Here is a 25337-nt window from a genome sequence, read left to right as displayed (position 1 = left end):
AGCTACTCCCAAACTAACTTACTCGATAATCATCATAAGGTAAATGATCAAACGGACCATGTACGAAACTGTTACATATAAAAAAAGGATTGCCAATGAGACAACTCTCCACAAGAGACCAAATGACACAACAATTAACAACTATAGATCAACGTACGGCCTTCAGCAATGAGTAAAACCCATACCACATAGTCAGCTATTATAGGCCCGAAAAGACAAATGTAAAACAATTCGAACGAGAAAACTAACGGCCTGATTTATGTACAAAATAATGAACGAAAAACAAATATGATATACAGCCACAAACGAAAACCACTGAATTACAGGCTCCTAACTTAAGATAGGCACATACAGAATGTGGCCAGGTTAAACTAGTTTGAAAACGCGCCAACCCTTCCATAACCTGGGACAGTGGTGTAACAGTACAAAATAAGAACAAACTATAAAAATCAGTTGAAAAGGGCTCCACACGTCAGATAGATATATACAAAGCAGAGATTCATATAACAAAAACACAGAGTGGACGTGTCAGGGTACTTATCATCCCCACAACAAATAGACACTAAATACAGATCTGAGAGTACTCGCAGTTACTGACAGCTAGTTCAAAGCCAATAACAACTAATGAAAAAAATCATGTATCTAAAACTAAAATCTCAATTAGTACATATCCATCATCCAATGGATTCAGTGTAAAGATGTCATTAAAAATTTAGGATGTGCTATTCCGTTTGAAATAAGTTTTCTACAGGTACAGCCAAACTTGCAGACCAAATCTTTGTGTCTATGAAAGAATTTAGTAAAGTTTTAAGTAATTTGTGGCAACGAAATCCCTAACTTAATAATTTACTAGTAAAACATAGATTACTCTCATTAAAATCCAAAACGTCACTACAGACACGAGCATAGCGAACGAGTTGGAATATATAAACACCGTAAGACGATGCCAAAGGGACATCACCGTCCAAAAAGGGAAAATTAACAAAATTGAAAGAAAAATCATCCCTTTTGTCGTAAATTTTTGTGTAGAGCTTCTGGTGTAATACTGAAATATCCAAATCTAGGAGAGGACAGTTATTGTTGTTGATATAAGATTTATTTAAAGTAAATTCCTTTGGGTAAATTTCAGCAGTATAGTTTAACGAAAAAATATCATCAAGATAACGATAAGTGTTGTTGAATATATCAATTAAATGAAATTTAGACGGTTCTTTACTGAGTTTGGTCATAAACTGTGATTCATAACAGAAAAGGAACAAATCTGCTATTAAAGGGGCACAATGGGTGCCCATAGGAATACCTACAATCTTTATTGCCGAAACGTACATAAATGTTGTCTAGGAGAAAATTTAGTGCTTTAATCATCTCATCACACCTCCAGTAAGTATATCTAGCATATTTACCTTTCTCATTAGAGAAAATGGCTTTATATGAGTTGCAGCAAATAAATTTGCAACCAGATTTATCAAACGAACATTTAATTAGATAGGAAAACTTTTATTTGATAAGATTTTGAAGTGGAAATCCGTGATTGTGTTTTTTCTGCTTTTCTCAAGGATTCCTCAAAAGAAATTGGGTAACAGTACTTTGTAAATTTATGTATTGTGTCTGAGTTTTCAAATAAAAGTTGAAGTTTAAGTTGAAGTTGAAGTAAACCCGTAAAGCATTGGGACATAGCGATGAACTCGTTACACATGTTATTTATCTAAATAGCCTCCGGTTATGGGTTGATGACTGGGCTTTGCTCCGGGTGATTGTTGGATTTCGATATCTGGATTTACTACTGTTTCATTTTTAATTGCGGTTGCCGCATTTCTTTTGGATTTAATGTTACTGTTATAGTTGTAAGAGAATAGATTTTCCAAGATCGGCAGGAACTTCTATAGCAACCCCCTTTAATTCCTGGATTAGTTTTGTCTTACTCCACGTGAATGGGTCCTCGTTAGCGTCTACAGACGAACGTTCGTAAAGAACTTTCCTGTTTGTTTGTTTCTTCGACCTTCTGGAAGCTATAATGATAATAAAAGTGAATTGATTATAAAGTTTAAAAGGAGTCCACTCACGTGTGAAATACGAACACGAATATCCAAGTTTACTGAAATCCAAGGAAGGAAACTAATCATAGCTTACACAATTTACACAATTTAAGTTCATTTTGCTTGTTACAGTATAGAAGGATTGATATATAAAATCTCTGAATCGTAGAATAAAAGAACAGAAGTACACAGTAACACAATTTAAAAAAAGACTTGCTTTACAATATAAAATAGCGTCCTTCTTTCCAAACAGAATTAGCAAAACTGAGTTCTTGCCACGTGTATCTCTTCTAAATAAGGAATAACCAATAAGAGTCGCACATGCAGACACGAGCTTCTTTACACGAATAAACCACGGCTTAATTATATGTAAGCTTACAATAAATATAGAAGCAAAAATATCGGTTTTTTTTTCTATAATCATAAAAAATTATTAAAAGGAGTTATTTTCAAAGAACTGCTACACAAATTAAGAGCATGCTTACGTAAAGAAGATATTTCTTATGTGTTTACAAAAATCCACTTGTGAATATCTTTTGATTCAAAATGCTTGGTACATCTGTCTAAAAGATAGAAATGTCCAAGAAACATTTAATTAGATAGGAAAACTTTTATTTGATAAGATTTCACTACAAACCAGTAAAAGTCTGAAATGGCCTATATCTGTACTCGACTGTACTGATTTTTACTCGACCAGTCTGAATTGGTCTGAATTTTACTCGACATTACTCGACCCCAGTCTTAACCATACTCGACTGTACTGATTTGTACTTGACCCTTATCTTTGCCATTGAAAATAGTCTGAACTATTACTCGACCAGTCTGAAACAGTCTTAACCCATTCTCGACCTGTACTTGACCTATTTTTTTCAGTCTAAACCATACTCGACCAAAGGTCTGAACAATACTCGACCAGTCTGAACCATACTTGACCAAATAACCTCTACTTTTTCTAAATTTTAACTGTTAAAATAAATTTCTTTTTAACTGACATGACAACAGCCACAATAAAATAAAGATATATTATAAAAACAGATTTTTACATTCTTACATGATTCTCAGATTTATCGAATAGAGATAGTTAAATCAAATTATCTTATATAATAATTTAATTATATTAATTTTAAAGTTTTAAGAGTTTTGTTAAAAAAAGATTTTCTTTTACCTAAAAACCACACCTATACTGAGGGTAATTAAACCTTATTAAGGTGCTTCTTGTTTGGCATGTGTTTTTTTTTTAAATTATTTTCCTAAATTCCTAAAAAAAAAATACATAGGTTTCATGGTTACATACAAAAAATGTTCAATAGTTATATAATTATCTTTTTAATGAGGTAACAACAGCCAACAAAATCACTGAAATTGTTTAACCTTATTTTAGAAATATATCTATTATTATAATTTGGGATATATTATATACAATATATATCAAAAAGGGATAAAAATTAAAGAAATTAATAAAATTGTTCTTCTGATTAGTGGTGAAGTATAAAGTAATACCTCCTGCTTGGGGCAAACTCATGAAAAAGATCACACCTGGTCAGAGAGTATTAAATTCTAAATAACATTCATTCAAAATTGCAACATCCTGTGAAACTTAAATTGCAAGGCCTTTTGAATTCACTGATAAGTAATACACGAGTTTAAGAAAAATAGGGCTTTCTTTTTACCTGTAAAACACACATGTACTGAGGTAATTAAACCTTATTAAAGTGCTTCTTATATGCCATGTCTTTAATATTGACAAAAATTATTTAAATTTAATTGAAATAAATTTTTACTGTAACTTTGGAACACATTTCCTTTTTTAAAAGTTTATCACAGGATTACTATGGAAGTTCTATTATCATGATTATATTAAATTCTTGGTTTAACAAAACAAAGGTGTCATTTTTTTAATTTATTAAGTTGCTTTATATGCTATTTTATATATATTTTAATAAAAAAAATGTTCACTGCATTATTAACTAAACTCAACTGACACCATAAATCTATACGAGGCTTAAGTTAATGGTGAAAATTGTCCAGTAACCATAAAATATATCTGAAACATTCAAAAAATTTTGAATAACATTGAAAATATTAGTCACAATTCAGTTTTGAGATTATTTGATCGGCTTGTTTTATTTTTATTTTAAAGGTGATATAAATGTATGTATATAAGTGTTGATGAATATGGTGATGAAGTTATATTATGTTTATTGTGAAATTTTGGTTTCAATGCTATATTGAATACATTTTTAATTTCAAATTGTTGTTCAAATTTCTAGCCAGGGGAAATAGCTGTTGTTAAAAACAGTTCCTAAATTGATGAAATACAATAGATAAATACAAAAAATAGGTTTAGGTTGGTTAAGACTTGGTCGAGTATGATTCAGACTAGGTCGAGTATGGTTCAGACTAGGTCGAGTATGGTTCAGACTAGGTCGAGCATGGTTCAGACACGTATAAAATGGTTAAGTACTGGTCGAGTAAGGGTCGAGTACAAGTTCAGACTGTTAAGTATTGTTCAGACTACAGTTGAGTTTTATCAAGTTAATTTCAGACCAATTCAGACTGGTCGAGTAAAAATCAGTACAGCTGAGTACAGATATAGGCCATTTCAGACTTTTACTGGTTTGTAGTGTTTTGAAGTGGAAATCCGTGATTGTGTTTTTCTGCTTTTCTCAAGGATTCCTAAAAAGAAATTGGGTAACAGTACTTTGTAAACCCGTAAAGCATTGGGACATAACGATGAACTCGTTACACATGTTATTTATCTAAATAGCCTCCGGTTATGGGTTGATGACTGGGCTTTGCTCCGGGTGATTGTTGGATTTCGTTATCTGGATTTACTACTGTTTCATTTTTAATTACGGTTGCCGCATTTCTTTTGGATTTAATGTTACTGTTATAGTTGTAAGAGAATAGATTTTCCAAGATCGGCAGGAACTTCTATATCAACCCCCTTTAATTCCTGGATTAGTTTTGTCTTACTCCACGTGGATGGGTCCTCGTTAGCGTTTACAGACGAACGTTCGTAAAGAATTTTCCTGTTTGTTTGTTTCTTCGATCTTCTGGAAGCCATAATATCAATAAAAGTGAATTGATTATAAAGTTTAAAAGGAATCCACTCACGTGTGAAATACGAATACGAATATCCAAGTTTACTGAAATCCAAGGAAGGAAACTAATCATAGCTTACACAATTTACACAATTTAAGTTCATTTTGCCTGTTACAGTATAGAAGGATTGATATATAAAATCTCTGAATCGTAGAATAAAAGAACAGAAGTACACAGTAACACAGTTTAAAAAAAGACTTGCTTCACAATATAAAATAGCGTCCTTCTTTCCAAACAGAATTAGCAAAAGTGAGTTCTTGCCACTTGTATCTCTTCTAAATGAGGAATAACCAATAAGAGTCGCACATGCAGACACGCGCTTCTTTACACGAATAAACCACGGCTTAATTATATGTAAGCTTACAATAAATATAGAAGCAAAAATATCGGTTTTTTTTTTCTAAAATCATAAAAATTTATTAAACGGAGTTCTTTTCAAAGAACTGCTACACAAATTAAGAGCATGCTTACGTAAAGAAGATATTTCTTATGTGTTTACAAAAATCCGCTTGTGAATATCTTTTGATTCAAAAATGCTTGGTACATCTGTCTAAAAGATAGAAATGTCCAAGAAACCGAAATTTGAGTAAATGTCTAAAATTTCGACCCATTTATCTCTAAATGTATCACTTAAAGGTATATTTTTAATTACATATTTGAATTGGCTAGGTGAAAATAGCTTGTATGCAAATTTTCGTCCCAAAATCACCATAGGATCAAAACTGTATCGTATGCTCGTAACTAAAAGTAAGTAGATACCAAGAAATTCACAAGCCAATTGACAATAAAATATATCACGGCAATAAAGAAAAACGTGAAAAGACAAACAGTAGTCCTACACACATTATAAAAAATTAGCAATGAAGACCATGGATCCCTCTGATTTAAAGGCGACAGTAGTTTATGTTAAAATATAGAAAATCGATTAGGAAGAAACAAATCAAGGTAACAAACAAAAAAATTGCAAATCGCATGACTGGGTGCGTCGAGAGGTTAAGCGTCTCCTGCTTTGCACACACCACCCACCATGCGAATTCAAATTCTGTCAAAATGTCACGGTCAATATAGTTATCAAAGGTACCAGGCTTATAATTTAATACGCCAGACGTGCGTTTCGTCTACAATAGACTCATCAGTGACGCTCAGATCAAAATAGTTATAAAGCCAAAAAAGTACAATGTTGAAGAGCATTGAGGACCCAAAATTCCAAAAAGTTATGCCAAATACGGCTAAGGTAATCTATGCCTGGGATAAGAAAATCCTTAGTATTTCGAAAAATTCATATTACAGATCAGACGAATGTACTGATATAAAAAGATCTAAGACCGCGAACATATCTCGATAGTGATCGAGTTGAGACACCGATATATCGATCGGTCAACTAATTCGTGAAGACGAACTTAACCCTTTACCGATTTCAACCGTCCTCATAACTCTGTTGTAGAAATTTTTGTGTAAGGATCATATCCCTGTTAATGAAGCCAGAATAGTGAGAATATGCACTAGTGTTTAGGAGTGTCGCGTATCAACTGAGATATGTAAACGTCATACGATGGAGGACAGGGATGTTACGGTTGAGAAATGGGAAGTTCACAATTGGAATTTTGAAATCATGATCACTTTTGTCATAGATTTTAATTTGAAGTTGTACTGGTATCTATTAGTAAACATCTAAGACTGCCGAAACATGTCGCTGAAATTGTGTATACATTCAACTGCTCGAAAAGTTACCAGCTCTTCAATGGTGGCTTTGCAACGTTGTATTAACTGCTTAATACAAATCATTAACGTATTTGCATATGTTTACTTGTAGAGGGTAAACTTGAGAATCACAAATATATCTTGTCTTCATTTGGCAATTCTGTCGATTGAATCAAAGGAAATATAACCGACAAATAAACACAAATATTTTTCTAATGATTTACACATGTACGTCCAAATACATATTATGTATAGTGTTATCTAAAATGTACGTAAACGAAAATTTGAAGAATTTTTCATTCTACTTGATATCAATTACTAATTGTCTCTTATTTTTTCATATGCTCTTGCAACTTTAAGAATTTTTGTTTCGTCGTACTTCTTTCCAATAATCATCATTCCAACAGGAAGTCCTTCAGAAAAACCAGCATTGATCGATAAAGCCGGGTGACCTGTTGCGTTAAATGGAGCATTATTTTTCATTGCACATGCTGATTTGCTTCTTTTCTCTGAAAAGATAAATTCCAATGACATTTAATATAATTTTATATATAAATTTACATGCAGGATCCAAAAATCTGAAGAGTGGTTTGATGAAAAGGAAGTCTTTTGTGATGTCGCATTTGCTTTTACAAATTTATTACAAAACGAAAAAGGACAAAAATCCCTTCATCTTGTTGAAACAGTTTTGAGATATACTGGTTACATCATCTAGGTTTGTCTTAATGTCAAATATGACCACGAAATCAACAATACATGTGACGAGAAATCATGTTTGAAAACTACAATTACTACACTGTCGAATCGTCCATTATCGCCCCTTTTTGATAACAAATTCCCCCAAGTTGTTATCTCTTGATGCTAATTCAAAATCATCAGTATTAAAAGATGCCAAAAAAAAAAATTATAATCAGAATAAACAAGCATTATATGTATGATATATATACACATAAATACAGAAATGGTAAAATGTCCAACCAGTTTTATATATCTCCCAGTTGATACGATATTCCAGGGCTTGTATTTCCTATCATGATTTCCTTGATAGAGGGTTGCTGCTCACAAGGAAGCTATTAAACCAGGAGTTCCAAGTAGTGAAGTTGAAATCATCCTTTCGTAAGTTTTATGGACGCCATCACGAGTTGGTTGACCGTTATGGAATATGCAACATGTGGAGCAGGATCTGCTTACCCTTCCTGAGTAACTGAGATCAATCCCAGTTGGTGGGATTCGTGTTGCTCAGTCTTTAGTTTTCTATGTTGTGTTTTGTGTACTATTGTTTGTCTGTTGGTCTTTTTCTTTTTTAGCCATGGCGTTGTCTGTTTATTTTCGACTTATGAGTTTGAATGTCCCTCTGGTATCTTTCGCCTCTCTTTTACGTAATGAAGTGACGACTGGCTAAGTTAATCGTGTATGAGTCTGTAATACCCTCAAACTATTAAAAAAACGAAATCTTAAAAGTCATTAAAAGAGGCGGCAGATACCAAGGGGATATTAAACACTCATAAGTAGGAGAGCGTAGTTACAAACAATGAAAAAAAACCGAAACGACAAACAAATCCACGATACATAGTAAACTAAAGATTATGCAACACCAAGGATTTATAGAGTACTATACAAATCATTGGCAACACGAATCCCACCAAAAACCAGCGGAATCTCAGACAGGTGCTTCTGAAGGGTTAGCAGATCATACTGAACATGTGATACCCGTCGTTGTACTCCTAAGAAATATATTGCTAAGGTGATTAGGCATCACGAAATATCGAATTAGTATTTGACTCTTATCTGAACATAAGACTTCGCCTAAGTCGTAAACCGTCTTTTATACCCGTACCTTGACTGAATTTAAAATTTTGAAATTAAAACATGTTTTTCAAGACAAAGGACGGTAGACAAGACTATAGCCGATAATAACAAACCAGAAATTGAAAATTTAAAAAGCAAAAAAAAAAAATCAACACTTAAAACTTAAATAAGAACAACACAAGCCCCTTTTACACAAAATTAGGGATGATATCAGGTGGTCTTGAAAAGTACGTAGATCATGTTTCACATTAGCATCCGTCATGTTGCACATTGAAAGCTCAATTGGAACATATCCATGATCAACTGTGACACAGTTATTTCATTACAGTCAAAAAACCAACTCGTGATGGTGTCCGTAAAACTTTACCAATTTGAACCCTTGTTTCAATATCTTCCTTGTAAGCAGCCAGTAAATCATAATAGGAAACGCAAGCTTTGTAATATCTTATAAACATATATATACTCAATATGCAGACGCTGCTGGAATGTTGCTGCATAGAAATTGAAAGTTCACAATTGGGAAGCTGAAATTATCCTTTTTGTCGTAAAGTTTTGTTCTTAACCGACCCACATGTTTAATTTCTAGATGTAAGTCAAGATATGAGGCATACTTAGCTGTATCTGGGGAATCCTCTTCTATTGGATAGTAACCAAATTTTAAACTATTTAGTGAGAGAACATCGTTTAAATAGCGGATCTGAAAGTCAAAGGATAATGCTAGCTTCTTATTATTCTTCTTGAGAAGCTCATGTATGAAGTCTGTCTCATATGAATAAGGGAAAAAATCTACAAGACAAAAAGCAAAGGAGTTTCCCCTGCCAATTGTTTGTTGAAAAACACGTCCTCAAAACGTAACAAATATGTAGCCAACTAAAAAATCATAAGAGTGCAACTAAGAAGCATTAGTAGTTCTGAGCACGTAAATTCATTTCGTATATACCCTACCATGAATTTAGATGGATTCACATGAATTCCAAACGGGTCGATTTAAGCAATCATGAAGTTTTATTGAAAATTTATTATATGCAGTTATAATCAAACGTCTGTTATAATACTAGTATTCAAGAAAATAGATCATTACTTGAATACTTGAATATGTTCTATCTTTAGCCATGGTAGCCATATGGATTGATGAACCGAAATATACTTAATAAACAGCTGCGCCATGAGCGCATGATACGCCCGTCGCTTTTTCAAAGAATATCATTCCATAACTCCTAAATATCATATCAGAAATTTATAAAAGAACTAAAGGGAGCTCACGTCAATAGAAATAAAGCAGTCACCAAAGTTTCATGAAAACTACTCAAAGCACTTTTGAGTTATTGTCGGAAAACAAGAAAATCCCCCTTTTTTATTGAATAAAACCCCATAACTCGGAAAGGTAAAATTTAAAATTTATATAAATCGAAAGGCAGCTCATTTCAATAGATATAAATAATTCATCAAAGTTTCATGAAAACTGCCTAAAGCATTTTTGAGTTATTGTCCGAAAACTGGAAAATCCCCCTTTTTTAATGAATAACACCCCATAACTCCGAAACGTAAAAGCTAAAATTTATAAAATACGAAAGGGAGCTCACGTCAATAGATAAAAAAATTTCATGCAAATTGGTTAAAGCTTTTTTAAGTTATTGTACGACATGTGGACGACGGACGGACGGACAGACAGACGGACGGACGGACGGACTGACAGACGGACAGACGGACGGACGGACAACGGTATACCATAATACGTCCCGTAAACGGGCGTATAAAAATCTGTTACCTTGACGCTCTAAGGATTAACATGGCTAATGTAAAGTTTTATTTTAGTTGGTTTATTAGTTTCGGAGGAGACGGTCTTTGTAAATTAACGGATGACGGATGCCAAGTTCAGCAAAAGTAGTTTATCAGGGTACTAAATCGAATGATGTGGAACTGATTTTACAGTGACAAATTCTGTAAAACTAGCTTGAATTGAATACACCGTATTAAAATATAGAAAGTATATAAAACGTTTTTAAAATTGTCCAAAAATTTTCAAATCTCCAATTACAAATCCATTGTGTTTTCTTAACAGGTGATATGTTGTTGATTGTTTTCTATATAATACCTTATCTGTTATTGCTATACTCGTCATGATTGTTTTCTATATAATACCTTATCTGTTATTGCTATACTCGTCATGATTTTTTTCTATATAATACCTTATCTGTTATTGCTATACTCGTCATGATTGTTTTCTATATAATACCTTATCTGTTATTGCTATACTCGTCATGATTGTTTAAACTTCTAAGTTATCTTTACGAACCTTTTAAGTCATCATTTCCTGTTGGTAGAGCTATAGGTTTTATAGGTACCGTTGGCATGATCAAAACATCGTATTCCTTCAATGCATCATCATAAGCTTTAGTTAAAAACTGTACAAGATTCATTGCCTTGGCGTAAAATTTATTCTGGTAATTTCTTTGGATGTATTCCGCCATCACGCAACTTTTCTTAAGAGAGTGTGGCATATCATAGGGACGTGTGAACAAATTTCTAGCAAACGCCTCCTGCATAGAGGTGGGATAGTGTCCTTTCCAGTTATATCCTGTACCTAAATTTAAGTTGATATTAAAAATAAATATATATTCCATAATCGAGTAAATAATTCAAGAAATTATTAAAATTAAAGAGATCACTTTTTGTAATTTGAATATTGCATTTTCATCGGGAATTCTAATTCTCAAAAGTCTGTAAGAGACAAAGAAACAATGAAATTCCGACCTTTTTACTTACCATATCAATGTGTAGAACCACCAATCGGGATGGGGTTCCATCAAGTGAACATACTGGAAAATAGTACATTTACGTTCAAAGTAGACACTTGTTTTTGTAGTAACTATTGAACCTTGATATTATATTGTAAGGGGACGACCATTTGATATTCTGGAAAAGGGGGGACAGGAGTACTTTTTGCATATTGACTATAATAAATCAGTTTCATATGTTGCTACGCATATTTATTTCTTTGCTGCGCGAAAATTTATTTTCACTTTTGTACACAATTATTTCCTTCATTTTAAGTTGCAGAATATTCGTGTTCATCCTGTCTTGTGCAAGATTATTTATTTCAGTTCTTACCGAGCCATAATTTTTGTTTTGAAAATCCTCTTACCTCTAGAAAATCAAATGGTCGATCGCTAACCAACATGATTTCAAAATGAAAGATGAATATGCTTGGATAACATTCAGTTTTATTGAATATTGAGCTGCAAAAAATGTATTTGTACAGTTTAAATTACTGGAAAAAACATTTTTCCAATACCTTTTAAATTTCCGAAAAACAATTCTCCCACTAAACAGAAAGTTTTTTTTCTGTGTAAATATTATTTTCCCTTTAATATTCAAGACTAATAAAAGACCTTTTGATTTCGTATGATTATTTTTGTTCTATCTTCGGCCATATTTTTTTCTGGCTCTGTATTGATACGTGGGTGATCTGGTAACAAAATATTACCTCCCCTGTAAACACTAAAAACTTGATCTTCTCAACGTTTTAGCAAGGACGCTATCAATTATAAATTCACGAGAATACGTTCTGGTCAATAGTAAAAATAGAAATAAGTTGAAATAAAAAACAAAACTTCCATTTAATGATATCCTTTCTCTCCTTAAATAGCAAACGATGAGTACAGCAGGTTATAGGAGCTAGGTGTAAAATTGGTTTAAAATGTCTCTATGCGAATACATTCCTGCAGTACCAACTTCAATTTATTTTCTACTGACTGTATTCCACTCTGGAACATGCCATATGTATGTAGATAGATCATAGAAGTGCAGGTCAATTCCAAAGGAATCGATTGACATGCAGCAAAGATTAACACTTTTGAAATTAAGTTACTAAGCAAATTCAAACGGACCTTATCCCGATGTAAACATTGAATGTGAATTGATCAAGAAGACCGCAAATACATGTACAAAAATCGAGACGACCTTTTCTTAAAATTGTATAAAAAAAATATTAAAAATCTTTTAACGGATAACCCAGTTTATAGAACTATTTATCTTTAATTTTTTGACAGATTTTTTAATTGTTATAATCACGAAGAGACAATATTTCTATATTGAATGTTCAAGTGACAAGAGCAGACCGGTGTACTCGAAAACTTCGATGTGAAGAATAGGTATATTTCTGGAATTTGTAACAAGCTGAGGATTTTGTGGAACACTCTGGAAATCTTTAGATTTTGTATGTACATGATTTTTTTTCAATTTTTTTTTATCAATATGCAGCAAAGATTAACAATTTTAAAATTTCAGTTTCACAAGCTTCTAATGTAATTATTTCGATAAATACTGAACATAATACATCGTGAAGTTGCATGTATATTTCTAATAACAAAGTTTAACAAATAATTTCTTTAAAAATCAATGCACGATTGTTGTTTAGAAATAACTTTCGATCACTATCGTCACCGGCATCGTTTTATTATTGATTTTCTCGACTTTATTATAGGAAGAGTGAATTTTCTTTTGTTCGATGCCACTAGATTTCCCATTGTGATATCAAACTGTTACTCAGTGTGCGCAATACTTCTTCACAACAGTAAAAGATTATGAAAAAATTATTTTACCAAATTGCTGGTTATATCCTCAGGTTGTCGAGAATAATTTTGATCGAAGAGATCTGAACATTCCATATGAGAGTTATTTCCCATTATGTATTCGACATAAGTTAAATGTAATAGTAAGTCATAAACCATAAGTGATAGAGACCTAGGTTTTTTTAATCTGAGATACTGGGTCCACCAAAAAGAAAATGAGGTCAAGGTCAAAGGACAAGGTCATGTTCTGAATTTTTTCCTTCTGCTTGTGCATGCTACTCCTAAGAAACTGTAATATATATCGACGAAAGATTTTCATTTAATTGTTATTTACAATATGTCGTAGCAGGAAATTTTTTCTTTGAACGGTAAGGTTACATTTACTAGGAGTTTTCATCCCTTGAATGTTAAAAATAAGATGAATAGTTATATAACTTATCAACAGTACATAGTAGCGACCTTAGGTCTTTTGGTTTTTGCTTGATCACCTTGAAATTGAGGTCAAGGTCAAAGGTAAATTTCTAGATTTTTGACCTTTGCACTAACTTCATATTGATACATGACAAAGCCATAGGGTTTTTGGCATTTGGTAGAAATACACATAACCTTGCAAAAGTCAACCGGAAGTGACCTTAAGTAAACCGGAAGTAGCCATTTTTTGCATTAATTTTATATAAAAGTATCTAGAAATATATATTTTTGGAATCAGTGTCAAGTGGCCTATCATATAATAACAGAAGTGTCATTTTTCAAACCAGAAAGAGAAAATTATCTCCCTTATTCTAAGCAAATGTTTATAGAAACCAAATATTTTTTGGAATCAGCTTTCAGTAAGCTGTCGTCTGACACAAGAAATGACATTCTAAACCGACTTTTAATATTTTCATATCAAAATATGTGCATGTGGGTTTGAAAGACCTTCAATTGTTCTCTGAACAATTGGTTTTTATTGTTTAAATGCTTTTCTGAGAAAGTTTTAGATTCATATTTATTCATTGGTTTTGAAGTTGCCTAACTTTTATCAAATATTTCAAAATCTATAATTTGTCAAAGGAAATCTCACAGCTATTTAGAATAAATATGTTGCATAATTCCTTCAGGTGCTTATGTACTGCTCCTGATGAAATTCTGGATAACATGTGAGGACGGGTGGGGACTGACAAGAACTGGTGAACAAAAGAACGGTAACGACAATCACTTTACACCCTTTTCACTTATCAAAAAGTATAAACAAATTTACTTTCGAACTGAATGATTTTAATCAATAAAATGGTTTATGTCACTTATCTCATAGTGAATATGGAATTCTGAATTGAAAAAAGATTGAATTTTAATACAGGGCGACATTGTTACGGAAGGGGGCCTTAAAAAGGGAAACATTGTAATATCAACATAAATTCATGTGGTTGACAGAAACTCATATTTACAAAACATGTTGTTATTACTTTGGACTAAACCAATAAAAAGTCTAATCCATACCATTTCCTTTTATCATACAGTTATATTGTCCTTGCAGTGCAATTGGATGCCAGATCTTTATACCTGTAATTTAATATCATATAAGATATAACTATTGCAGTATTTTCTGTATTTTCTCGTTGCAAAATTGAAAATAAAAACAACATTTAAAAAATGATAAGTGACCATTGGACGTTGCAAACTTACCTTACTTCAAGAACAGATTTCGTATATCAAACAAAAAATCTTGAACGTCATACATTTTTTTTACGCAGCATAATTAGATCTTATTGATCATAATGTACAATGAGCTGCAAGCATTTCTTATCTGCATCCGATTTCACCTTGATAGATGCAAGTCCGATAAAGCTAGTTTGACTAGCGAGATATTGCGTTAATTTTATCGCATTGTAAATATTTTTAACATTTTAATATTTACATACTAAATAGTGTGTAAAAAATTACATAGTTAGGCAATTTATATATAGACACATCAAAAGCAACAAAAGTTACAGCTATAAAATATCTGTTCCGTTATTTTTTTTGTGAGTGCGTTGGGATTTAGTGTCATGAATAGAAAAAACAAATTCCTTCTTTTCCTTAAAAATTCTATTAAAATCTCGGGGATAAATGATTACCCCGAATATATCAATTTATCGTGATTTATATGCCTATCCTTGTAATTGTCAGTAGCCAAAAAAATATATTTGGCAACTTTCAGTAAATGGCGGTGCTATAGCTAACGAGATATGATTAGGGTGACGCACTAACCAGAACCTTGAAAGTTCTAAGTACTTTGAACTTTCATTTACAAAATCTTTTCCAATAGATTTCTTCTTCGCTGTACTAAGCAGTTATGTAAGTTATGTAAACGATAAAAATAGTCATTTTATTCAGATCTGCGTTAGAATGACCAAGAGATGTCTATTGTCGACTGAGACAAAGGTCTGGCCGGCAGTCATATATGTTGAATGTGTACTGATTGATATTTTAGTCTTAGATACGTGATTTTCATTTACCTGTGTTTAAAGTTATTGCAAATGGCTGATATTTTTGTTCGAGCATATTGTTTTTCTTAAATTGTTTAACAGTTCATACCGATATAACATGTTACTTTTATTATTCTTCCCTTAGTTTATTTATTTTGTATTTACATTGTATTATAGGTCAAATTTATTTGTTCAGTGTATGTTCACTGGTGTTAATATGTCCTTTGATTGAGTTAAGCTATTTCAGTTGATATTTTATAGTGTGTCTTTCTATGTTGTGATGTTACACTATTGTTTCAGAAAAAGGGTGAAGGTTTGGTAACATTAAAACGTTTAAACCCGCTGCATTTGTTTGCACCTGTCCTAAGTCAGGAATCTGATGTTCAGTAGTTGTCGTTTGTTGATGTGGTTCATAAGTGTTTCTCGTTTCTCGTTTTTTATATAGATTAGACCATTGGTTTTCCCGTTTGAATGGTTTTACACTAGTAATTTTTGGGGGCCCTTTATAGCTTACTGTTCGGTGTGAGCCAAGGCTCCGTGTTGAAGACCGTACTTTGACCTATAATGGTTTACTTTTATAAATTTTGACTTGGATGGAGAGTTGTCTCATTGGCACTCATACCACATCTTCTTATATCTATATAACCATATAAACATACAAACTATGACTCATATGGACTTTCACAATACTACAATCTGTCGGTACCTATATGTTTGCATTGCACAAGGTCATGTTTTTCTCTGACTGTTAATGACGTCTTTAAACTAAATCAATTGGATGTTGAATGTGTACTGATTGATATTTAAGTCTTAGATACGTGATTTTTTTTTATTAGTTGTTATTGGCTTTGAACTAGCTGTCAATAACTGCAAGTACTCACAGATCTGTACATAGTGTCTTTTTTGTTGTTTGGGATGAGGGATGGATATATTCCCTACCACGTCCTTTCTGTGTTTTTGTTTGATATTTTTCTTTGTATCGATCTAATGAGTTAAACCTTTTTCAACTGATTTTTATAGTTTGTTCTTATGTTGTGCTGTTACACCACTGCCCCAGGTTCGGGGAGGGTTGAGTGCTCACAAACATGTTTAATCCCGCCACATTCTTTGTGTGCCTGTCCCAAGTCAGGAGCCTGTAGTTCAGTGGTTTTCGTTGGTTCATGTCTGTCATATTTGTTTTTCGTAAATTGTTTTGTTATAAATTAGGCCGTTAGTTTTCTCAATTGAATTTTTTCATATTTTTCATGTCGGTGCATTTTATAGCCGACTATATGGTATGGGTTTTTCTCATTGTTGAAGGCCGTACGGTTGCCTATAATTGCTTACATCCATTTTATTTGAACTTTTGTGGATAGTTGTCTCATTGGCAATCATACCACATCTCCTTATTTTCATATAGTAACTGTGATAGCCATACGTTTGCAAAATATAGCTGTTCCAACCTTCTGACATACTGCGTTCTACATTTACATTATAGCAGATACACAGTTGTTGTAGTCGTTCACGTTACATTGCAAAATTTAGTAAAAGTGGTTTTATTGGAGAAATTGTTGAAAGTCTGGGAATGTAGCATTTGTTTGAATTCGTTTATTCCCACAACCCTTTCAAAAATACCGTACTCCAAAGAAAATTCAAAACGGAAAGTCTCTTAACAATTGGCAAAATGAAAAGCTCAAACACATCAAACGAATGGAAATCAACTGTCATATTCCTGACTTGATGCACCACCACAGATCGAGATTAAAATATAATAGGGATGATTGAGTTATTGAATTCTCAAAAAAATAGTTTATCCCCACTACAATTCTATGTGCCAAGGCAGTTGGCTTGTTGTATTATTGATCATTTACTCGAATGACTTGGGGGAATGGGGAGTCTCAGTCTAATTAAAATATAGAACTCTGATACTCCATGGAGTATAACGAAATCAGAGTTCTATATTTTAATATAGCTTGATTATGCAACAATTCACGAGAAATAAATATGACAGACGACAGCCAACGACAATTACTGGATGACAAGTGCATGGCTTTGGATATACATCGTTCATAATGGTGCTTCATTGTAACACAAAACATACCATCATTAGGTAGAGGTATACTGGTATCCTTGACTAATAATACGTCATCGAACACAAAACATACCATCTTTCTGAAGAGGTTTACTGGTATCATTTATATTGGTGGTTCATTGTAACACAAAACATAACATGATTATGATGAGGTATTCTGGTATCCTTGACTAATAGTGCTTCATTGTAGCACAAAACATACCATTGTTATGAAGAGGTATTCTGGTATCCTTGACTAATAGTGCTTCATTGTAGCACAAAACATACCATTGTTATGAAGAGGTTTAATGGTTTCTCTTATGGTTGTGGCCTGTTTTCTATTTCTTGCATGAATAGATATTTCTCGTATCACACTTCATTACATTATGAAGCGTACAAAAAGTTTTAAAATGTCTGATGTTAAAGTTTGACGCCGGAACAGGACATGGAACGTCTAATTGGTATGTATTTTAAATATCAAGCAATATCCATTTCTCACGGATATCCTTGACTAACGTGCTTCATATAACACTAACCATACCATCATTATGTGAGGTATACCGGTATCCCTGACTATAGTGCTTCATCGAACACAAAACATACCATCGTTATGTTGAGGTATACTGGTATTCCTAAATAAAGTGCTTTATTGTAGCGCATAACATACCATTATTATGTAGAGGTATACTGGTATCGTTGAATATAGTGCTGCATTATAACACTAAGCATACCATCATTATGTAGAGATATTCTTGTATCTTTGACTACAGTGCTTCATTGAAGCATAAAACATACCATCATTATGTAGATATATACTGGTATCATTGACAATAGTTTGTCATTTCAACGCAAAACATACCATCATTATGAAGAGGGATACTGGTATTATTAACAATAATGTTTCATTTGAACGCAAAACATACCATCATTATGTAGAGGTATACTGGTATCCTCAACTGTAGCGCCAGCTCCTCTAAAATTATTTGCAGCTCCCTTGACAATCTCAGCCACATCTGCTTCCATTAGCTGGGACTCAAATCCTTCTTTGACTATACCAATCTTAAAGCCTTCTATACCAGCATCAATCTTTCGAAGAAGAAAAAACCGAAAAAAGGTTTCAAAATGAACGTTTGTGCACAAAGAAAAAAAATAAACAGTATACAACAGTTTATTTACATATATAAAAGTGTCAGGGATAATTTTTAAATATGTTATGTGTTGCTTATATATAGACTATTTACCATTAGCTTTCAAGTATGCTAAGTGAAGGCTTTTGTACGATAAATGATGATTTTCCCGCTGAATAGAGTATGTAAATATTATTGTCTTGAAATTCTTAACGTTTCTGTGTATTTATATATCCCTGGCGTTCAAATGTTTTGGTGTGAGCGTAACTGGTGGAAGCAAATCCAGAAAAAACGCTTCGAACGTACGAAATTTATAGTGCATTTTCAATTAACAGTTGTAATACTAGAAACAGAAGTATTTATATGGTTTAACTTCTGCATCTTTTGGTTATGGCGTTACTGTTCTTAACACCTAAAATAAATACATAGCTATCTTAAATACTTACAAGTAATGAAGACAAGGAAAGCGTCTTAAAATTTTACCAACTGCCAATATTTTGCATTTTTTAAATGCTTTTACTATATGTGCATGTGATGGTGGTGTGCTCAAAAGTTTACAATTTATAAATAAGAAGGCTTTGTTATGAAAGAATTTACCTATTGTGAAAACGGTCGTCTTTTGTGTAATGACTTCTTCTATTAGGAAAAAGGATTATCATGTTAAAGTTCTTACCAACTGTGAATACTTGGGTATTGACATATTTGGAATTTGTCTGGGATCACGCCCTTCGTCATAGCCAGCGATTACCTGCAATATGTTCAACAAAGTTAAAGTTTTGACAGTTTTGCAATTTGAAGATGGATATATATACATGTATGTGCAAAACGTAACGATTTCAAAAGTGAATTTCCCTTTTCTAAAGGATCATATCTACTAAATGTAATTATGGTTTTACACATCAGGGTAGATTCAAAATTCAAAGGCTTATATCAGCTTTATTATTAACACCTCTTGTCAAATTTGCTACATCACTGTCTTTTACTACCTGACAGACATCGTGAAGGTTTTCACATACAAAGCCGGATATACCATTCCTTCCAGAGCTTCCTGGTGTCACTCCGGATTTGTTTAGGAGTTTCTATTACACACTTTTCATTTTAGTACTATTGCTTGTTACCGTATCACCATGGTGATACGGTCTGATTAGTCAGAGGCTGGACGCCTGGAATGTGGTTAATCTGTTAACGGTATCTCATTGGTTATAAATAACATTAAATGGCTGCAGCTCAGCTGCTTCCGGGCTGCTTCTGGGGGAAGTGAAGGATATCTTAACGTCTGATTGACTATTATTGAGTTGTATGCATTATATGTCAACGCGTCCGTTAGTGGGGTCGGATAAAAATCATGATAGTAGGTCATCGGTAGAAACTATAATGAAGTGTTCAATTGCTATCATAATTTAAGCCAAATTTAGTTCACGAAGACCTGTCAATTTGAGCAAATAATATCATTCTGTGATGATGAAATTTATGTTATCTTGAAATTTGGTGCAATATTGGTACAAAGGTGTGTATTTATGGATTATTAATGTTCTTTCAAAAACAAAACAATAATACACCTAATCTTCACTTTATAGTGCGTATTGAAACATATTTTGCTATATTTCTTCATAAACTATAATTTTAAATAGTAAATACACAAAACGTGTGCTCTATGATTAAAAATGTTATCCTCATATTTTTCATTGCTTGAACATATTGATTAGAAAATATTCAAATCACGGAATATACAGTATTGATTAACCCGAATAATCCAGTCGTTATATTACGCTCCCTATCGATCACTACATTAACTCTGGAGGACAATGACCGTAAGGGGGCGCTGTAATTATTCGAGTTACGTATTGATACGAATTCGAAGATTCCTTTCGTTTCCCCGCGCATTCACCGCTTCATTGATTTCTGATGTAAACAAAACAGACAATTGCCGATAAACAGCTGATCAGAAGAATAGAAGACAAACAAGGTGAGTTCTTCTTCCGTTAATACCCATATATCAGAACCTCATATTATTCTTATAATAATAATAACAAGAAATAGTAAAGTGCAATACCACACGACAGAGCCGATGGCCAAAATCAACCGATTGAAATTATATTTCTTCTTCCGTTAATACCAATATATCAGAACCTCATATTATTCTCATAATAATAATAACAAGAAATAGTAAAGTGCAATACCACACGACAGAGCCGATGGCAGGTTTAATTACCATTTAATAATATATTACATATACAGAATCCTAAACATCTTTATAATGTCCTCATATAAATCTGTAAATAGTTCAATGAACACAAACACTTATGTAAAGGGAACAAATCTCTTAATGCATGATACAAAAATCTGAAATAACAAGTATTAAAAAATTAACGTGACCGATCGAGTAGACCCTGTCGTGCCGAATGATTTAACCGCCAAATCACATAAAACACATAACCTAAAAACGCCACCTATGGGCAGACAATTCAGAAGAAAATAATTTCATTCTAATTCTTAAAATCAACCGATTGAAATTATATTTCTTCTTCCGTTAATACCCATATATCAGAACCTCATATTATTCTCATAATAATAATAACAAGAAATAGTAAAGTGCAATACCACACGACAGAGCCGATGGCCGAAACACAAAGAACGGGAAAATTTTGAAGAAAGTTCTATATCATGCAATAAAAGAATTTAAAATTAAAGCAATAAATCTATAACCCTAAATTTTTGGACACTTTAAGCAAATCATCTAAGGAATCCTTAACATAACCATCTTTGGCCGTTTCGGAACGCCATCTACCGTGTCTCTTAAAAAGGCGGTCTGGTAAACCTAAATTAGCACAAACACTAGCACCTCCAGACCTCAAACTGTGCAAGCCATATTGCTTAATGTTATGAACAAAAGGCTTGAACGCTTCAATAAAGAGCTCACGCATCCTCGAATACGATAATGGTGTATTCTCTTTACGCAAAACATAGACATCTTTACATCGGGTCAAATTTCGAAAAATATCAGCCCACTGCAAATATAATTCCATGTTTTTTACTGGACACTTATTTGAATGTGTACGGACAATTAATACTGAATTGCCATCTCTATATACATCTGTTTTACTATGTTGAATGAGAATTGACATATAACACTCTAAAATAACTATATCACTTCTTCGAATATTAAGCAACTCAGAAACTCTTAAAAAACCAGCAAATGCAGTGAAACACGCACAAATTATACGTTGATTATACAAATTACCAAAAGAAAACATGGCATCATACATTTTATGCAGCAATTCTACCGAAATAGGTTCCTTTTTATTCGTAGGAGTAGCCAAGCTACGTTTCGCACCTTCTAAAACATTAATTACTAAAGACGAATCTGTCGGTGAACATGATGATCCAATAAGAGAATGTATCCACTTTAAAGAGTAAAACGCCTGAACAACTGGACTAACAGTATTGCTCGACTGTGTCAGAGAAGCTAAATATATAGCAACGTGAAAGGCTTTAGCTGGTAAAATGTCACCGTTTTCAATTCCGTTCAATGTAGCCCATTTTTTCCATCGTAAAAAACTGTGATAATATCCTTTTGTTGTAGAAACTGCTCGAGATTCCGAAAGTAATTCTGGAAGTAAATTCACTTTACTAACTAATGAGACAGGTAGATTCGGCAATTCTCCAGCAAATGCCTGCAAAAATATATTTGTAATTGAAAGGAAACATTAATAATGAAAATAATTTAAAATTATAACAATCAGCTAAATACTACGAATCTAATTGTCACTGTTATATTCGCCACTGTCAACACAAAATCACAATACAATATACTCCTTGTAAAACTAACATTCTATATGAAGAGATCAAGAGAGATCTATAATACATGCTCACATCAAAATGATCTAACTGGATGAAAAATCCATCCTTAATGCTAACATGCGAAAAGTTAAATCAACTTTGCCAAATATGGCCTTTTTACTCTTACCAGCTATATAAGCATTTTTGTAAGTAGGAAGATCTATAAAATTTGTCACCTCAGAAATGAAACCATCACCAAAAGGACAAAGTATTGGCCAATAACTGGCAGAGGGCCAGTAAGGTAAAATTAAAGTACCAACAGCTTTACACTGCCGCATATACATTAATACGCGTGGAATCAAAGAAACGGGTGGAACGAACAACCCGTTGATTCCTCGCCAGTCAACCGTGAAAGCATCAACACCTGACGAATTCACATTCCAAAATCTGGAATAAAAAACATTCAATTTAAAATTGTCGTCAGAGGCAAACCAATCAACCTCATGAGGTCCCCAAAGGGTTTCAATTATCTGAAATACAAATTCAGAAATTGCCCAATCATCTGAATCAATAATCCTACTAAGATAATCTGCTCTCTCATTCTCAGTACGTGGGATCCAAACCATATCTATATTAACATTGTGTTTAATACATGTGCTAAAAATGTCTAAAGCTAACTTTTGTAGTACTGATTTAGTGCTCCCTTTACTAACAATACTAACAACATTTTGGTTGTCAGTAAACCATTTTACATTCTTGCCACTTAAAAAGTTTATCAGCGACAAAAATACTTTTTTCACAGCAGTTAACTCCTTCCATGTGGAACTAGTGGAAACTTCAGATTCTAACCACGTACCATGAGCAATATTATATGGGTTTTCCACAATATAGCCACCGTAACCCGTATTGCTTGCATCACTATATACAATAGTCTGCCAAGACACATCAGTCTTAAAGGGTTTAACATTGGCTTCATGTAAATTAAACCTCCAAAAATTAATTTGATGAATACTGTCTACAGATAAATGTATATAACTGTTCCATGAATGAACACTATTAATGTCAATAGACAAATGTTTTGTCATTAAATATACTATATTGCCTATAACGGGAGATGTAGATATAATCTGTCCTACCAAGGAAGATACCTTCCTTACAAATACTTTACCATTTTTGGTTAAACACAAATCAATGTCTGATATGGTACTCATAATCTTATCAATACGATTGTCAGGAATAGTAAACACTCCTTTATCTGTATCAATGTTAGTACCTAAAAAAGTGAGACTTTTAGTAGGTGTCCACATAGACTTTTCAGCCTTAGGTACAAAACCGCTACTTATTAAGTCTTTTTTAACCTGTATGGCCATTTGAGTACACAATTCCTCATCATCATGTACACCAAGTCCATCATCTAAGTACATAATAACCTGCTTGCCTTCTCCTCTCCACTTTTTAATAAGTGGTCTAGTTAGTTTGGTAAATATGTAACAAGCAGTACTGAGACCAAACGGTAATACTAGAAATTTAAAATATTTTTTAACACCGTTAAACTCCCATGCAAATCCTAGATATTTAGTGTGAGGCGGGAAAATATCGACATGGTGATATGCAGAATGTACGTCATACTTAAACATATATGAATTGGCATTTATATAATGTTTTGCAATACGCATATCTTCAAATTTTACACTCTGCTTCCATAAATGTCTGTTTATTTCTCTCAAATCTATTAACCGTTTTTTCTTGTTTGACTGAACAGAAACAGTTAAAGGATTCACAACAAATGGAATATCTAACGTCTCCACAATTAAACCTCTAGCTAATAAATCAGTAATAGCCGATCTTACAAAATCTGCATTATTCAAAGCTGATAAATTATTAGACAAACCAATCGATATTGGATTTGAATAAAAAGGTAAAACATAACCATCTCTAATAGTATCTATAATAAATTTAGGCGCACCAATATCTATCCAAAATTGAATGTTTCTGCTAAGTCTACCCTTAACAATAATATCAGATTGACCTAGTTCATATTCAAAATAATTATTGGTCAAATTGCAATCAATATGATTATCTACTAAAATGTCTTGTGAAAGTTCAAGATAATTAAAATACTCATCTTTCAAAAATTCACTGCGGCCTGGTTTGGGTGGCTGGTTTACTACTGTTGACATACGGACAGCTGGACCTGTAGTGTGTGTATGACCCACAAGAGTAGCATTGTCCCCTCTGCATCTTTCCAGCGTTGAAACCTTGCTGAAGGGGAATTCCATTGAACCAAGGTTGCTGATGCCCACGAAAGGGCTGCGGAACGAAGTTTGGAACCTGTCCTAATAGAGACTGATTGTTATCCTTAGTTTTGGAACCATTTCCTCTAACCTGCTTAGCCTTCCCTTTCTTCTTGCGGACAGCTCTATTGTCAGCTCGGATAATTTTTGCTTCATCCTCAGAATCACTTGCAATAGGATTAGCGTCGTATTGCCTAGCGGTATCCCAACCTCCCTCGGAAGTGTCAGCTATTTTGATGAGTTTGTTACGATGCTTAATTTTATCTACGGTAGATGATAACAAATCTCGTGCGTAATCTACCTTCCCATTGTCTATAGCCCACAAAGTCTGAACAAGATCCTCGAGATTTTCAGTATTAAAGTCAAATTGGATCTTATTACCTTCGTATTTCCATTTATAGGAAGCGTCTGTTT

General features: G+C 33.1%; 1 protein-coding gene across 1 annotated transcript in view; it reads right to left on the bottom strand.

Moving 5' to 3' along the window:
- Window positions 1–7037: 7037 nt before the first annotated feature.
- The window catches only part of LOC127727863 (amidase-like), a 28922-nt gene continuing 10622 nt past the window's right edge, over window positions 7038–25337 (bottom strand). The window contains exons 8-12 of the mRNA XM_052234987.1: window positions 19523–19597; window positions 18646–18808; window positions 14705–14767; window positions 10948–11235; window positions 7038–7351 (exon numbers count right to left, since the gene is read on the bottom strand). Coding sequence (XP_052090947.1) covers window positions 7161–7351; window positions 10948–11235; window positions 14705–14767; window positions 18646–18808; window positions 19523–19597 — 780 coding nt within the window. The 3' untranslated portion in view covers window positions 7038–7160. The remainder of the gene's footprint in view (window positions 7352–10947; window positions 11236–14704; window positions 14768–18645; window positions 18809–19522; window positions 19598–25337) is intronic.

This window comes from Mytilus californianus, unplaced genomic scaffold (genome assembly GCF_021869535.1).
Source record: "Mytilus californianus isolate M0D057914Y unplaced genomic scaffold, xbMytCali1.0.p SCAF_2, whole genome shotgun sequence".
Classification (NCBI taxonomy): Eukaryota; Metazoa; Mollusca; class Bivalvia; order Mytilida; family Mytilidae; genus Mytilus; species Mytilus californianus.
Note: the sequence above shows the minus strand (reverse complement) of the source record. Positions and strands in the feature narration are given on the sequence as shown.